This window comes from Podarcis gaigeae (genome assembly GCF_964106915.1).
Source record: "Podarcis gaigeae genome assembly, chromosome: 2".
NCBI lineage: Eukaryota > Metazoa > Chordata > Lepidosauria > Squamata > Lacertidae > Podarcis > Podarcis gaigeae.
Genome location: NC_139679.1, coordinates 74,974,408 through 74,990,378, shown reverse-complemented (window position 1 = coordinate 74,990,378; position 15,971 = coordinate 74,974,408). Strand labels below are relative to the sequence as shown.

Here is a 15,971-nt window from a genome sequence, read left to right as displayed (position 1 = left end):
ACTTTCTATCTTCCTTACATAATTTCCTTGCATTTCCAATTCCCCCTATCTTACCTACTTTCATTCCTTAAGCATTTAAGTTTCTCTCATCGTGTTATTTTGTTAGTTTTCTTTATTATTAAAACTTAGTTTACATTTATGTGAGCCGCTCATTTTTATCATAGAAAAAGAAACTCTGCTGAAGAATGGTGGAATATCCTAAACTTGGGGGAATGAGGGGATATTCCCAGTTTGCCAGGAGGGCTGATTTTGTTAATCACCCCCCCACACACAACATATTGTACTTGTTGACTGTTTTAAAAAGAAAAGGAGGGGGGATTGATTTCAGTTTAGCACTTCAAATCTTTAATTGTTTCAAACCACAGGTGGGCGACTTCATTTTATGTGGCAATTTACACTTCCCGAACTTACACTTCCCATGAGAGTTTCTTCCTCCCTGTTAATTTCCCTTTTATTGTACCTGGCTTTTTAATTAGAGTGTTCCCCCTCCCTTAGGTAGTTACAGAACACCCGGAAAGGGCTGTAAAAATGAATGGGTGTCTTTATTAGGTAATCCAGAGCATTTGTCTCTGGCACCACTCACTGTCAGCTTTTCCCACCACTGGCATATACTCCCTGCACAGTCATGTTTTAAACCAACAAGTTTGTCTGGGCTTGTGCTTTTTAAAAACAAATCCCAAAGTACTTCAAATTATCTTCTTGTCTCCTCAGTCCTGAACGCAGCCTAGCCATCTTGTTTCCACCAGCCTAAGGGAAAAGATGCAGTGCACCTACTTCTACAGGCTGCTGCCAAAGACACACTCCCAGTATTTTAAAAACAGCAGCAACAACTGACTCATGTATGACAGCATTTATTCAAAACAGCTGCATTGCAAGCAAAAACAAAGCCCTTACAGGTAAAAGGAGAAAGGAAGAAAAAGGTAAGATCTGAGCTGCCTGTGTCTGCACCTGCTTGGCTGCTCCTTGCACTGGCAATGGGTCACTCACTCTCTATGTAGTGGCCGTGCATGACATACACATGCATTTGTTTTAAATTTTGAAACTACTCTTGCACTTGTTGACTGTTTTAAAAAGAAAAGGAGGGGGGATTGATTTCAGTTTAGCACTTCAAATCTTTAATTGTTTCAATTTATTTATTTCTTTTTTATTTCTTTATTTCTTTTTTTTATTTCTTTTTTAAAAATTTATTTATTTCTTTTTTAAAAATTGGCCGTTTTGCCTACTTGGAGCATGCTTGAAATGTTGGCTTTGGTGGGAGTTTGTTGTTGCACTGTTCCAGATAAATTATAAGGAAGAAGAAGTGTCCCCGTGCAGGAAAACACCTGCATGCATGCCCTTAATGGCCCTCAGGTATCCAGTACTGTACTAACTGAGAGAAGGGGACATCACACAAGGCCAGTATAGCCCATCACGCACGGCTCACAAAAGTGGGTGGGAAACACAGAGACAAATTTAAACGGAAAGCGCGCATATGTGGACGAAAGTGCGCGAGAGCGCACGCAGGGGGACAAAATTGGATCTGTGCAGTGCAGCCCACGTGCGCATGGACGCCCAGGTGTTGCGTACCTCCCGGTGTTTAGGCTGCTCGTCTAAGATCGCTTGTAGTGCCATTACTTGTCAAGATGAGTTTGCTGATGTCCATTAGGTGTCGCTAGTGTTCGCGCGAACCTTTGCTTAGAAATGCTGTACATTTCCACATTTTGTCCCTCCCCTCCAGCCTCCGCCCCCGTTGCTCTCTTTCGTCGGGTTTACGACGGTACCTTTGGATCCGGAAGTCGAGGGGAGCATCAACTCTTTCGGCGATCGGACACGACGGACAGTGGCGCATTCCTGAAGTGTCTTTGTTTCGGAAAGGGAGCAACTTGAGGGTAAGGTGGTGGTTCCGTTTTTCTGCCTGCCTGTCCCTTCGCCGTCTCAAAGAGCTCTTCCTCCGTTCTGAGCTGGTAACTTGGCCATTCCATTGCAGCTGCCAGAAAACGGGACAAAGTTCAGAAGTTGTCTCTCTCCGCCCCGCCATGCACTCATAAGAAGGTGCAGGAAAGACCCAGGCAGGGCGAGTTTAAGGAGCTTCTTGCTGGGTTCCCAAGCGGCTTGCAAGACATATAGAATGTGATTGCATAAAATGAATCCTGGCCGCTTAAATTCTCCCCCACCCTATAGGCTTGTTCAAAAGTTACGTCTCTGTGGAACCAAGTGTGCGCTTCTTGAGTTATACAGCTCAACTATCTGTGTGGGCGATGAGAGTGTACACTCTTTGAATGTAGCATGTGAATGCCCTTTGTGTATATAATCACACATGAGTTAATAACACCTGGTAAAGGCAAAGGCAAAGGGACCCCTGACTATTAGGTCCAGTCGTGGACGACTCTGGGGTTGCAGCGCTCATCTCGCTTTATTGGCCGAGGGAGCCGACATACAGCTTCCAGGTCATGTGGCCAGCATGACTAAGCTGCTTCTGGCGAACCAGAGCAGCTCACGGAAACGCCGTTTACCTTCCCGCCAGAGTGGTACCTATTTATCTACTTGCACTTTGACGTGCTTTTGAACGGCTAGGTTGGCAGGAAATAACATCTGAAACGCTAAACCAGTGTGTGAAACTAAGGCTGCTTGGAAGCTACGCCCACTTCCCTAATCCCAGGTGAGGAACATGATCTACAGATACTCAAAGGTGTTTGTTCTCTTTCTCACTATTTAAAATGTCCCCTGGATAAATACTGATGGTGAAAATGGGCTGCATAGTTTAGTCCTGCCAGTGCCTCAAATTACTTTGGTGTCCCGACCTCTTGCATTATTTTACAGTTATATATGAATGCAGATTACACCCCAGTTCTCACAGTATTTGCACTGCAGTAAGATAAGTGCTGGTGAGTCAAACAGGATAGCACGATTCACATCACTTGATTTCTCTACACATTATTCCTGTGTGCTTGATTATATCCATACACACAAACACACACACACCACCTTTCTACCCCCTTGCCTCCACACACAAGCTCAGGATACTTTGAACCCCCAGAGGAAGTGGGCTGGACTAGGTGAGATGGTGAAAGCATTGTTTGCTTTCTGAGTTTGTAAGGAGATGAAATGGCAGCATTGGCTCATAAAAGGGTGCTGTTGGCATTCCTCTGAATTCACACAACTGTCAGATCTTGAGCTAGGAGATTGTTAACTGGATTGCAGAGCACACTAGAATAGGCCCAGATTTGAAGGGAGAAGAACTGTACAAATGAGGTCTTGTGAGCAGGCTTCTACAAACCTTGCTCAGATGACAATTTGCACATGTGAATTGGGCCATCACAGATCTGAAAGTTCTTCCACTCCATCTACACACAATGCTTTTCAATGGTGTCACAGTACACATACAGCTGTCACCTATCTGCACATGTGGCTCAACATTTTTATTGCCCCCCATTTGCAAACCTGTGGCCAGTTTGAGGAAAGAAGCATCGAGAAGGTTGTTTTCTTTTTTAAAAATATTTTTATTGATTTTAACATATAAATTATAAAATGTACCACAAAACTTATCACTTATACAATCTTTTTAGACTTCCATCAGCACCTCTGATGATCCACCATTTTAATCACTTATGTATTTCTTAACTTTATATTGCCTTTACATCGAGAAGGTGGTTTTCAACCAGAAAAGGCTTAGCAGCAAGAGGAGGCAAAGCCCCGCCAGCATTTCCTCCTGCAGTTCCTACAATACTAATGAATGATCCCTTGCCTCAGGTATCAAAAGCCAGGATAAGCATTCACCTAAAGCTGTATAATGAAGATGCAAGATTCACCTCTGTGAGAGGGAGTTCCACGACTTAGGGGCCACCACAAAGAATACCCTCTCCTTGGCTGCCACCACCCTGAGCTTTCATGGGCAGTGGAACAACCAAGAGGGCTCCCTCTACCGATTTTAGCACCCGAGGGACTTGCAAAGGAGGAGGCAGCCTTTCAGATATTTGTGGCCTGATTTATTTAGGGCTTTAAACACTTTAAATGTAAGCACTTCTGCACACACCATTTTGTGCCAGCTTTGTCAGTCAGAAAATAAAGTAGTGTCATCTCCTCCCTCTTAAAAAAAACCATGATTTATTTGTTCCATTTTCTTCTTTTTGTTTGGTGCTCTCATTTTCAGGCTTCCCAGAACACCCTCTTTGGCAGTGATGGCTGCTACCACCACGCAACTGACCGAGAGCACCATCACGGTGGGCGGGCAAACGCTGTTCTACCGGCAGGTCCAGCCTGCTCAGCAGAGCCCCCGGTTCTCTGTCTTGCTGCTTCATGGCATCCGTTTCTCATCAGAGACGTGGCTAAACCTGCAGACTCTGTCTAAGTTGGGAGAAGCAGGATACCGTGCTGTGGCTGTTGATCTGCCAGGTATGTCTGGATCTTGACAGGTGAAGGGATCACTTCCACACCTGTGGGCGACTCCAGTGCAGTTATAATTTGAAATGTAAGAACCTGGCCCTTCCTCAAGGTCAAAAAACTGATGCTGACATCCAGACCCTCATTCTTGTTTTGCTTTTTAACAATGTGGTAAGTCTCACTCTTGTATGGAAGAACATGTGCAAAAATTGTCATGCAGGTGTGTGTGCCTTTGGGTTCTGGTCATACACATTTGGCTCAGTTCAGATATCTTGCCAAGCCATGGGTGTCATAACCAAAGATAAATATCCTCAACTATGCTTGGGCTTAGTTGGGTATAACAGGCAAACCAAGGTTTAGGGCTGCTCACCTGCTTTTGTTTTTCAATGGTGAGCTTCATCTCCATACTGCAGCAGCATCCTCTTCAGTCCTCTGAAGTCTCAGCAATGGCCATAACTGTGATTTATCAACGTTGCCTGAACTTAGAAATAACAGCTGGATCCAGGTTGAGCATGTATTTACCTCCAAAGTCCAGCAACCCCATCCCTGTCCTAATTCCCATGCCCCACTATAACTGAGCCTGTGGCTAAGTCTAAACACGTATAACTGAAACAACCAGCTATTGGCTTCCCTGTTCACCCCCTGCTTTCTCTCCCTCTGTTTCAGATTTTAAATTGAAAGCTCTTTGGGTCAGACACCTGACCTCTGGGACTCTATAAAGCACCACGCACACTAGGGATGAAAAATAAATAAATGGCAGCAGTAGCAAATCACAGTTAGTTACAACTGTGGTTTCAAAATCAGCCTCAAAGCATGCTTTGAGACCCTGGTTTGGCAGTCCCCCTCAAATCACAGTTTGTAAGCTTGTTGTAATTCCAGACCTAAAGTGAAACAGAGCACAAAGGGAGCTTTCAGGTGCATGTTCATTGTTGGATAGGTGCTGCTTGTGCATGCAAGGGTGTGTCCCCCCCCTCCCCCCGGCCAACATCCACCATCCACATAGCTTTGTTAGCACTGAAATGCCACCCTGTACTCATTCCTCCACCCAATTTAATCAGGATTCATCCTTCCCACAGAACATGTGTGACGTGCAGTGTCTTGTTTCTTGCGGTCCAGGATTAGGTCGTTCCAAAGAGGCTACTGCCCCAGCTCCTGTCGGAGAGCCAGCACCAGCCAATTTCTTGAAGTCTGTCTTCGAGGCCCTGAAGCTAGACCAGGCAGTGGTGATCAGCCCATCTCTCAGCGGGATGTATTCACTTCCGTTCCTCTTCCAGCACAGTGAGATGCTTAAAGCCTATGTCCCAGTGGCACCCATCTGCACAGAGAAGTTCTCAGCCACACAATACGCCGGTGTCAAAGTACGTCCGCCGGGCGGCTAGGCATGCAGAGGGGAGGGGATTCTGAGGTTAAAACTGGGGCAGGTCTTGTTTCAGCCAATGACACTTAACAGTGTCAGCTGCAGATGTTGGGAGGGTGCGCCTAGGCCAAAATTACCTGGGTGGGCCCATCTCCTGGCTACTGTCACTACTGCTTATTCAGAGCCTTCTCTGTCCATGCCCAATTGGCACTGCTGACCAGAAGAAGAAGAAGAAGAGTTTGGATTTGATATTCTGCTTTATCACTACCCGAAGGAGTCTCAAAGTGGCTAACATTCTCCTTTCCCTTCCTCCCCCACAACAAACACTCTGTGAGGTGAGTGAGGCTGAGAGACTTCAGAGAAGTGTGACTAGCCCAAGGTCACCCAGCAGCTGCATGTGGAGGAGCGGGGAAGTGAATCCGGTTCACCAGATTACGAGTCCACCGCTCTTAACCACTACACCACACTGCAGCTCCTCTTCCTTAGTCTTGCCTCTGCTGATACTCCTGGAGAGGGCAAATGACTATGCAATGGTATGGGCCTCAGCCAGTGCCTTGCAGTGCAGACCTCTGACACCAGCCCTGGAAATTAAATGACATTGAAAAATAATTGAGGGGAATACAGAGAACAGCAGTACGATCGTACCTTGAAATTCGAACAGCTTAGTTGCTGAAAGTTTTGGCTCCCGAACGATCGAAAACTGGAAGTGATTGTTCTGGTTTTCGAACGTTCTTATGGAAGCCAAACGTCTGATGCGGCTTCTGATTGGCTGCAGGAGCTTCCTATAGCCAATCAGAAGCTGTGCCTTGGAAGTCAAACATTTTGAAAGTCGAATGGACTTCCAGAGCGGATTCCGTTTGACTTCCAAGGTACGTCTGTATCAGCAATTGCATACAACAGGGAAAGGGTTCCTGAGCTAATCACTAGAGGGCAGTGCCTACTGCTTCGTTCTCAGGCACAAAACCGCTTTCAGAGATGCAAAGCAGGCCTATAATCAGGCCTACAAACACAAACAGGGAAGCTTGTTTGCTTTTTTCTTTCTGCAATGACTCCCTGTCATCTCATAAGAACTGCTCCAAGGATAGTATGATGCAGGGATCATTTCACCATTATGAGAAAAAGAACTGCTGTGATAGCCTTCTCCCCATTAGTGGGTTGATGGAGTAAGTGTGATCTTTTACATGAGAAAGGAAAGTAAGTCTGCTTCTACACAGAAGAGAAAATGCATCGTTAGAAGCAAGAGGGATTAGATTGTAACTGCTGTAAATCTCTGAGTGTTCCTTAACCTCTAAGTGTAGCTTTGTAATGTCTCTTGCAAACGCAGAGCACTTGATCTGACTGTTATCCAAATTCCTCACTTTTTAATATTTTAAGCTCCTCCTCCTATTAATCTCTGGGCTGTGCCTTTGCCCAGGCAAATGTGGCTGGCAAATGCAAAATCTCCCCTTGCAAATGTGACCTTTTTTTAGCCCTGGTAACCCTGTAAGACAATAGCTTTGACAGCAGTGGGAATTCTCTGTACTTCTATGAATCCTGAACATCTCTACCGCAGAGATTCTGAGCTATTTAAAATGTGGGAGAGGTTTGTTTTCCTTGCTAGGAGAAGATACTGCAACCAGGAAAGGATAATTCTACTGGCAGTAATACCATTAATAAAGGTTTAAACACTGAATAACACAGAGATCAAAGAGACAGCAAGCACATATTACCTTCCTGAACTTTTTGTTTGGCACAGATCAAGCCAATTACTGTGAAGCACGCAGACACAATGTGCACATTTGCACATTTAGTATAGGTAAATTGGACATCTAACTGGAGCGGGGTGGGGGGAGAGGATTGGGGTGGTGAGCTCTGCCACCAAAACATGCACAAAAGTGACCCTACATGGGTACAATTGAGGACTATGCTTTTTGCAGAGTTCCTGAGCTTGTGCACAATACAGTTTATATGTGCATAGAGTTTTTTCCAACCTTGAACCTGCGTTTCACTTGAGATATTTGTTGAAAGCACCCAAGAAGGGGGAAGTTCCTTGTTTGTTGACTTGACCACACTTGACTTCTCTTCTCCCATACTTAGACACCAGTGCTCATCGTATATGGGGACCAGGACGCCCAGCTGGGGGAAGTGAGCCTGAACAATCTGAAGAACTTACCTAATCACAAGGTGATGCTGATGAAAGGGGCAGGCCATGCCTGTTACCTTGACAAGCCAGATGAGTGGCACCATGGGCTCCTAGACTTCCTGAAGAGCATAGAGTGAAGAGCAAACTGGCCCGGCCTGCTCCCAACCCACCCACAATGATCAGTGGCTTCCACAAATGTCTGGTGTTTGCTTCCTGGGTACTGGGTTCTCTTTCTGCCATTCAGTCGGCAATCGAACAGGAGCCAAGTCCTTTGGGGACTACCCAATAATCCAATAATTATAGAACTAAAATACTTAGCAGATGGATCATGCTGCATCCAAAACATGCTCATTGCTTAATAAAATCATAGAATCGCGTTCCATGAATTGCATATTCAGAATGACACCCACTCCCCCATTTCCCCTCCCTTGGCCATGGGATTTATTGGGTTACCCTAATATATAAATATGGATCTGTTACACAGACACGTTGGCACCTCAGTGTAAATTTGCCATTTCACGATCTGGCGTTAAATCCACCTCTTCCTCATCACTCACCCATGATTGTGTAATTTCCCCCTCTTTGTAGTCAAATGAACACAAAAGGCAACAAGCCAGCATGCTGAGTTAGCTGAAACAGATGTCATGAAGGTGGGGCAATGTACGTTTCCCCAACCAAACAGTCTGTTCAGAGACTGCCCTCCTTGCTCTCTGGAACTTTTAGCTATCTTTGCCCTTGACATCTTTGCCAGGGGACATCTGTCTTTATTTCAGAACCTTTTGCTATGTCACTGCTGTGGTGTACACACCATCTCTTTGTCAGAATCTGTTTCTTCCTGCTTTGGGTTGGCAAGACTATGTATTCTTGACGTGCATAGTGGCAGCCAGCTGCTTTGTGGTGAGCAATTATTAGAAAGCAGGGCTAAGGCTGACTCAGTGATTTTAGGGAGGATAATTTTGTATGACAAAACCTTTAGCATCTCCAGGGCTTCCCCTTTCTAACAGTGCAATCTGGTACCCATGTCTGCTCAGAAGTCCCATTCAGTTACCCCCAGGGAAATATGCATAGGACTGCAGCTCATCAACAACGTGCATATGTTAAATACTATCACCTCTTCTGCCTGAGCCCAGCAAGAAAATGTGGCTACCTATTTTGAAACATCCTCGTGCTCTACGGTTATCACTCTCATTGGTGATTAAATTACTAGATGGTTCTGGGAGTCTTCTTAGAAGTTTAACATATGGGATATGTCAGAGTATTGTTTGTCTAAGGTTGCAATAGTAGAAGGAAGAAATGCAATGGCACTGAACACTATTGTTGGGGAACTTGTGGCTTTCCTTATGTTGGGACTACAATTCCCACCATCCTTCTCTACTTGCCATGCTTGCAGGGGGTGATGGAAGTTGGAGTCCAACTACCTCTGAAGAGCCACATGTTCCTTATCTCTGCTATGCACCTTGGAAGAGTTGGGGTGCTCTGAGGGAGGAAGCATCACTCACCACTGCTACTCTATACCTGAACAATTTTATCTTGCTTGGAATCAAATGGACTGTCAAGTTAGCAAAGAGTGCAGACTTCCAATAATAAAAGTTGGATAAAGAAAATTAATTAAATCAGCTGTGCAAATGATACATTTTGTAAAAAAAAAATACCTTTTTTAATCAATTAAAACATTGATTTATACTTCTGCTTATTTTGTTGATGTATTCTTTTCTAATGTAGCTCAACCACACATTTGTGAATCATCCTATCTCCACAATTACATTTGACACCGTAGTTCGAAGTAGGTTTTTGGAGAATGTGGGAATGTTGGGGAGAATGTTTGCTATTAGTTGAACTAGTCTTCCAGGTTGCCTTATAGACATGGGGAGCACATTGTGATTATAATCAAGAAAGCTCAGTCTGCCATTTAGAACACAAAAGCTGGGTTTTGAATCTAACACTGGAAAATAGCACCGTCTTGGGAGTTGTTATGATGAATCTAGTTGTAAGGAAAAGACAAAATCTGAACTAATAATGTTGTTGTTTTTTAATTTCCTTTAGGGCTATTGAAAGATTTCTAGTTTTAGTAAATGTGCACTTACTCAGATTTCATAATGTGTGGCTGTAGCATAAACTATATTGGTCTTGGGTCCTCCAACCTTAGCAGTCTTCAAAATTAGGTGTAGCCTTGGGTAATAGGGATTTGAAATGATAGACATACTAATCGGCCTAGCTAAGGCATGCTCATGAACAGGCATAATTAACAATGTAAGGGAAGGAGAGATTCATAGGAAATATAATCAGGCAAATCATGGGAGGTGCTGGAATGTCTTCCTAGCAGAACTGGTGCAGAACACAGAGGAAGCCATTATCAATCTAGATTCACATGTTCCGTTCTGGCTGGCCAACGCACAACATGTGCTCTACCACTGAGATATGGTCCCTTTGATTGCCACCTTTCCTGTATCATCAGTGCACTGCCTCTTCCCATTATCCACATGAGATGGAATTAGATGCTCTAGCTTTCTACAGCTTAAGAGAAAATGCTTGCCAGCTCCTGGAGCAACAGCACAAATGGATTCCTTTAAATGCCCAGGGGATTACCAAACTAATGACCAAGGTGAACAGATGGGAGACAGGTTAAAGTCAGCCGAACGGCTATTCCAGAGCCACCTGGCCTTGTTCCCTTGTGCTCATTTTCCACAGATGGAGACCAGACAGATGGAGCCAGCAGTAAGAAGGAGGGAGGTGGACTCTAATCGTCACATGGCACCCTGACTGGCTGAAGGCTGTGATGGCTGTCAAAAACCAAACTTTATCCTATTAGGCAGAGGATTTGCTGGCAGGGGGCTGGCAAGTCCAGGAGTCTGATTCCCACACAGTCAGCAACTTCCATCTATAGCTAGGATCTAAAGCACTGGGATTGACTGCACCTCAAAGGAAGGGAGAGTGCTCTGGCATGTCAGTGAAGTTGGGTTCCTCGCTACTGAAATTTTGTGGCACGAAAACACATCAAAGTAAATGGAATGTGGAGTGGAGCCATATGTTGAATAGCATCGGCGTGAAATAAGTATCTCTTATGGGGCGATATCCAAATCTCAAGGATCAGCAACAGCTATATTGGCCAAGAATATAATCTGCCAAGGTGACATGACCTTTAATGCATTTTCAGGCCAAGAGATACTAGCTGGGTGTCTTATTTCTAGAAAAAAAAATCCATTTTCTCTAACTATTCATGCTGGCATTCAACAAGACTAAAATGTCTGAAGAAAATCTCGTCCAGTCTGGATTGTCCACGGAACTTTGAAAATGAATATGAGCAGAACAGAAGCTCAATTAATTTTTGATATTCCACTTCAAAACACGAGGCCTTCCTGCAAATCACAGTTCACACAGCCTTGGTAGCCATTCATCTAGGTGTGACCACCTTAGTGTCAGGCCTGGAGCCTAGCTAGCTACAACTGCAATCCAGTTTGAACAAAGGGGCCTGAGGCCATAACGCAGAGCATCTGTGTATGGGGAAGGCCCTAGGCTCAATCCATGGCATCTTCAGATAGGGTTGAGAATGTCCCAGTCTGAGACCCTGGACAGCCACTACCAGGCAGTATGGACGGTACTGAGCTAAATGGATGGGCTGATTCATTATAAGGCAGCTTCCTATGCTGAGGCTGCAGAAGTCATCGACTGGCTGAAGGCCAAATATCAGAGTAAAGGAGGAGCAGGCAAGCATGGTGTCAGTTTGAGTGGGCTGTGGACAAAGATCCCTCTGGGGAAAGACCCCTCCCCCACTTCCTGGTGGCACCCCTTTCCAACAAACTACAACTGATATACCTTCTTCTACTCCACTATTAAAGGAGCTGGAGCCCTGTCCTCTTTCTCATCTCCCCCCCCCCCCATGTAGTTTTTGCTCCCCCCCCCCCCCCGCTTTCCATTTGAGATCACTGTTGCACCAGTACTGTACAGCCTCTCTGTTTAAGCTTCAGGTGAGCTGTTAAGACCTTTTAATTTTGCTGAGCTTTTAGCATGGGTTAAAATCCCATCTCGTTTTTATGCTGAATCTGTTTTATTATACAAAATGTATTTAGTCGTGTGGATTTTTTCCTCAGGGCTTTATGTATTTTAGTAGCTTTTGGGGGCAGGTAAGCTGCTTTTGAGCTTATTTCATAAGGAAACATGGAGTATGCATAAGTAAAGAAATAAGTTTGGAGAGGCAGTTACATACCTTTGGTAGACCTGATTTTCAAGGCAGCTAGAAACTGAGAAGGGAAAAGTCAACTTTGCAGTAGCTTTAGAAAGGGGAAGCTCTGTGGCAGAGTAGCCTCTTATTGTTTTTCACTGACACTGGTAGCTGCATTGCTTTGAAGCTGAGGTGAGAAACATCAGGATGTCCACACATGATCATAAAATCAATAGAACTAGAAATAAAAGCCACCCAACAAGTATCTATTGTGCAAAAAAGAGCGCCATTCCCTTTCATTTTCTCATAGCAGCTAACACTTCCTTTCTTTAGGAACAGACCTATGCTCAGGAATTTTGAAGTCCCGTGAATGACAACCATCTAGGTGCCAATCAAGGGACTGGCAAACCATCTCCCCACATTTCACAGCCATAGAGTTGCCCCAGAAGTAGTCACATTGACCACGCCATTAGCAGACTGCTAGAGAGAATGTTAATAAATCTGCCTTTCCCATCCATGGCCCTAGGCCCACACTTTCTCCCTTCCCTTCTCAGCTTCCAAGAAGCTCCTGTTACTTACCCATCCATCTATACCCTGTCCACAAGCACGGGGTGTTTCTGTGCAATGCTGGCTTGGCTCCATCATCAACACAAGGCAATGCTTCCGCAATCCACAGTCCTACCTTACAGTAGGTTCAGGGCTGGCACATTTCTACTCCTGACAGATAGATGCTTGGCACTAAGCCTTAAATGTAGTCATGGGGTGTACAATGACAGGCTCACTCTCCCCACCCCACCATCTCTGAAGCAGTTGTGGTGAAGTGCACACACAACCTGTTGTGTGGTTAGTTGCACCCAACTCCTCTCTTTGGGTAGCCAGCAGCAGCAGATCACATTACTGTGCAGCTTTTCTCTCTCATCCCACACGAGTGTCACATTCCTCTGCCAAGGCTATGCTGGCAATTGTTAGATGATAGAAACGGCATTCTTCATCCCATGCTTCAGTTTCTATTCTGTTGTGGACAAATAGGGCCAGGGAGGGGTTTTCCCCTCCCCTTTTGCATTTGTAGCAGTTCTCTTCCACCCAACTACAGTCCTTCGGTTATCAAGTATTTCCATAAGGTGAGAATTCAAGTGTGTTGGGTGGCATCATAGAGATATGGTTTCTTTTCTTTCTTTCTACACTTACACTCCCCGTTTCTGGCTCCAGTATATGGGGTGAGAAAGAATTTTTGTCCAAGTCAGACTGGGAACTGACCCTCTTGGGTATTGTCTTTCCCCTCCTGAAAGATGTGCTTCAGTGAGTAAACCTAGGTGCTCTGAAAATGCCTTTCTGCAACGTACCTTCTCTTTTCTTATAGGACAATGTTGTATAAATTGCAAAGGTTCAGTATGGGTGGCACTGTGTTCTAAACCACTGAGTCTCTTGGGCTTGCTGGTCATAAGGTCGGCAGTTTGAATTTGCACAGCAGGGTAAGCTCCCATTGTTCTGTCCCATCTTCTGCTAACCTAGCAGTTCAAAAGCGTACCAGTGCAAGTAGATAAACAGGTACCACTGTGGCAGGAAGGTAAATGGCGTTTCCGTGTGCTCTGGCTTCCATCACAGTGTCCTGTTGCGCCAGTAGTGGTTTAGTCATGCTGGCCACATGACCTGGAAAGCTGTCTGTGGACAACAGTGGCTCCCTCAGCCTGAAGCAAGATGAGCGCAGCATCCCATAGTCACCTTTGGCTGGACTTAACCATCCAGGGGTCCTTTACCTTTTACCTTGGTGCCTGTGTGTGTGTGTGTGCATGCATGCACGCACACACTCATAGATTTATTTGCATGAGTAAATGGGAGCCACACACATTAACACCAACAACTTGCCTTGTATAGGGCTTGGGACTGATGAGTGACATGCTTGTGGTGCTTGGAAGACCATGATGGATCATTCACACATGGATGTCATCATGATGACACTGCAGCCACCAGGTGATTAACCTGCACATGCGAATCAGCTCTATATGCCTTTATTTTTCTGACACCAACAACTCTATATTAAGCTAAACTAGACACATACACTTAAACAGTAGTTGCATGACTACAGGATGGCAAGAAGGATGCTGTTATGGGATGCTAAGGACTTCATTATTTCCATTGTAAATTTTCAGTCCTCTCCTATTCTCTGTTGCAAACAGGTAGTTGAATTACAAGGCCCACTCTGCTGGCTGGACAATGACAAATTTAGCTAAGAAAGGGTCCCTGTTACTGTAATAATCAAGTACCTCAAATCCTCCTGAACCATGATGGGGGAAGATACTGTGTGCATAGAACACAGATATCAAGAGTACCCAAATAATAATGTTGTTGGCACCTGTCTGTCTCATGAGTAGATGAAGGAATGTGCCTTTGGGGGTGAGGTCAAGCTGTTGGAAGGTTGCAGCGTCTGCTGTGGCTGTAGAGATGTGTCTTGTTGCAGTTGGGGCAAATCAAGGTGTCCAGTTGTGCTGCTGCAGATGCACCAGGGCGTTTCTTCTCTCTGCTGACATTAATGACAAGTTATTGTGCTCAGCTTTAATGAAGTTGATGCAACAGAACTGGGGAAAGGAGAGGCTCATTGCAATAACCCGAATCCCTGGGGAAAACATAGGGTTTTCTTTGCAAATTATTTCAGTCTCCGCCAGCCTCAGAACTGTGCACTCAATCAGTGAGGAAATCCAATGAATGAACTACTAAGTTTAAAAGCACTGAGAGTGACCCGTGGATAATCAGGGGCTCTTTCACTTTCCAACAATTGGCCTCCTCTTGAGTTAAAAGAATTGCGCGGCGCCCACAATTAATTCGCAGCAAGCGCCCAGTGACCTGAGAGAGAGCCCACAGAGTGGGGCAGCAGGGGCAAGATCTCTGAACCACCCAAAGTGCATGATCAAAAGAAATCAGGCAGGCTTCTGGGCAGACAACAAGCAGGCAAAGGCGGCCACCTGGATTTCGAGTAAACAAATCAAGGGAGGGCGAGCGCTAAGCAGCGTGAAACGAAGCAGTGCAAGTCCTGCAGCCCGAACGGAGGAGGCCAGCCTCCAGCTCCACCCTGACCTCGATGGCGGGACCCCAGGCGGCCCGGGCCCGCGGCGGGTCGCTTTCCGGGAAATGAATGCCAAATACAAAAGAGGGTGAGCGATCTGCGTTGCCGGGAGGGGGGGGCGTGGAATGTCCCTGTCCTTGGCAGATGGTCTTACCCAGTGTGCATTGTTCCTTTAGTGTCTCCTTTATCCGCTGTAATTGGATCCTGGAGGGAGCCGGCGAGCAAAGGAGGGGCCGAGGGAGGCTGGGCGGGATTGCAGGGGGAGGCAAAAGAGTCCCGAGGCTTCGGCCTCCCTCGCCTGTCAAGCCTTTGATTTCATTGTTCCGGGCTGATGTCACTCCCAGTTGTCACAGACGCTTCTCCGGGTGACAATGTGGGACTAGGAGGAGGCACGGCAAGGACCCCCCTGGACAGACCCCGAAGGTAAGTAAAAAGGCGGAATCGAGGCGTGTGAACGCGCGCGCGGGTCTGGCCCAGTACCCAACTTTGGGGGAGTTGCGCGGGGACGGTCGCTGAAGGACTCCCCGCCACGGGGAGGGCATCAGGGACTCCGTAGAGCACCTTCCCACCCGCCCCAAATTCCCTACAAGCCGAGATCAACTTTGCAGCAAGATGCGCCGCGAGGCTGGCAACCGGGGGGGGGGGGGGGGGAGCGCGCCGCTCCGTCAGCGGCGGGAATCCCGGGCAAGGGAGCGGGGCGAAGTTTTGCCCGCCGTCTATTTGGACCATGCGCCTCCGCGAAAGCGACTTGCCGAAGGAGCGACGAGCAGGGGATGCTGCTGCGGAGCGCAGAGCAGGCGCGCCGAGGAGAAAGCGCTGGCGGTGCCTCCTCGGAGATTGCGCGCCGCCTCGGGATGCCTCGCCAGTCCCGCGCACTCCAAGCCCCGCGTGGCCAAAAAGCCAAAGCCGCCTT

At 46.3% G+C, this 15,971-nt stretch overlaps 2 protein-coding genes and 1 long non-coding RNA gene across 5 annotated transcripts in view; 2 read left to right on the top strand and 1 right to left on the bottom strand.

Moving 5' to 3' along the window:
* Positions 1-716: 716 nt before the first annotated feature.
* LOC310838846 (putative protein-lysine deacylase ABHD14B) lies at positions 717-9,521 on the top strand. 2 transcript variants are annotated; one of them, XM_083726702.1, is made up of 5 exons: positions 717-920; positions 1,718-3,454; positions 3,627-4,371; positions 5,476-5,717; positions 7,793-9,521. In XM_083726702.1, the coding sequence occupies exons 3-5, from the start codon at positions 4,158-4,160 to the stop codon at positions 7,973-7,975; spliced, it is 639 nt and encodes a 212-aa protein (XP_083582828.1). In that variant the 5' UTR covers positions 717-920; positions 1,718-3,454; positions 3,627-4,157; the 3' UTR covers positions 7,976-9,521. The 2 variants fall into 2 exon arrangements, with proteins under 2 accessions (XP_083582828.1, XP_083582827.1); XM_083726701.1 differs by having other exon boundaries at positions 718-920; positions 1,718-1,868; positions 4,130-4,371.
* A 4,469-nt stretch (positions 9,522-13,990) lies between these two features.
* Positions 13,991-15,317, bottom strand: LOC310838873. The gene is made up of 2 exons (XR_014561194.1): positions 15,213-15,317; positions 13,991-14,573 (listed from the first exon to the last, which is right to left on the bottom strand). It is a non-coding gene; the product is annotated as an uncharacterized lncRNA (long non-coding RNA).
* Positions 14,841-15,971, top strand: part of PCBP4 (poly(rC) binding protein 4) — a 39,878-nt gene continuing 38,747 nt past the window's right edge. Inside the window, exon 1 of one of the 2 annotated variants that reach the window (XM_083726630.1) lies at positions 14,841-15,146. The gene's annotated coding sequence lies outside the window, so the exon portion shown is untranslated. Of the gene's footprint in view, positions 15,147-15,174; positions 15,482-15,971 lie in introns of those variants that run through there. The other variant, XM_083726629.1, reaches the window with a different exon arrangement.

Bases quoted from the DNA above. Each gene is read 5' to 3' on its own strand.
- LOC310838846 (XM_083726702.1), top strand. From the start codon at position 4,158: ATGGCTGCTACCACCACGCAACTGACCGAGAGCACCATCACGGTGGGC. The intron at 4,372-5,475 runs GTATGTCTGGAT...CTTGCGGTCCAG, and splicing joins TGTGGCTGTTGATCTGCCAG to GATTAGGTCGTTCCAAAGAG. The intron at 5,718-7,792 runs GTACGTCCGCCG...TCCCATACTTAG, and splicing joins CACAATACGCCGGTGTCAAA to ACACCAGTGCTCATCGTATA.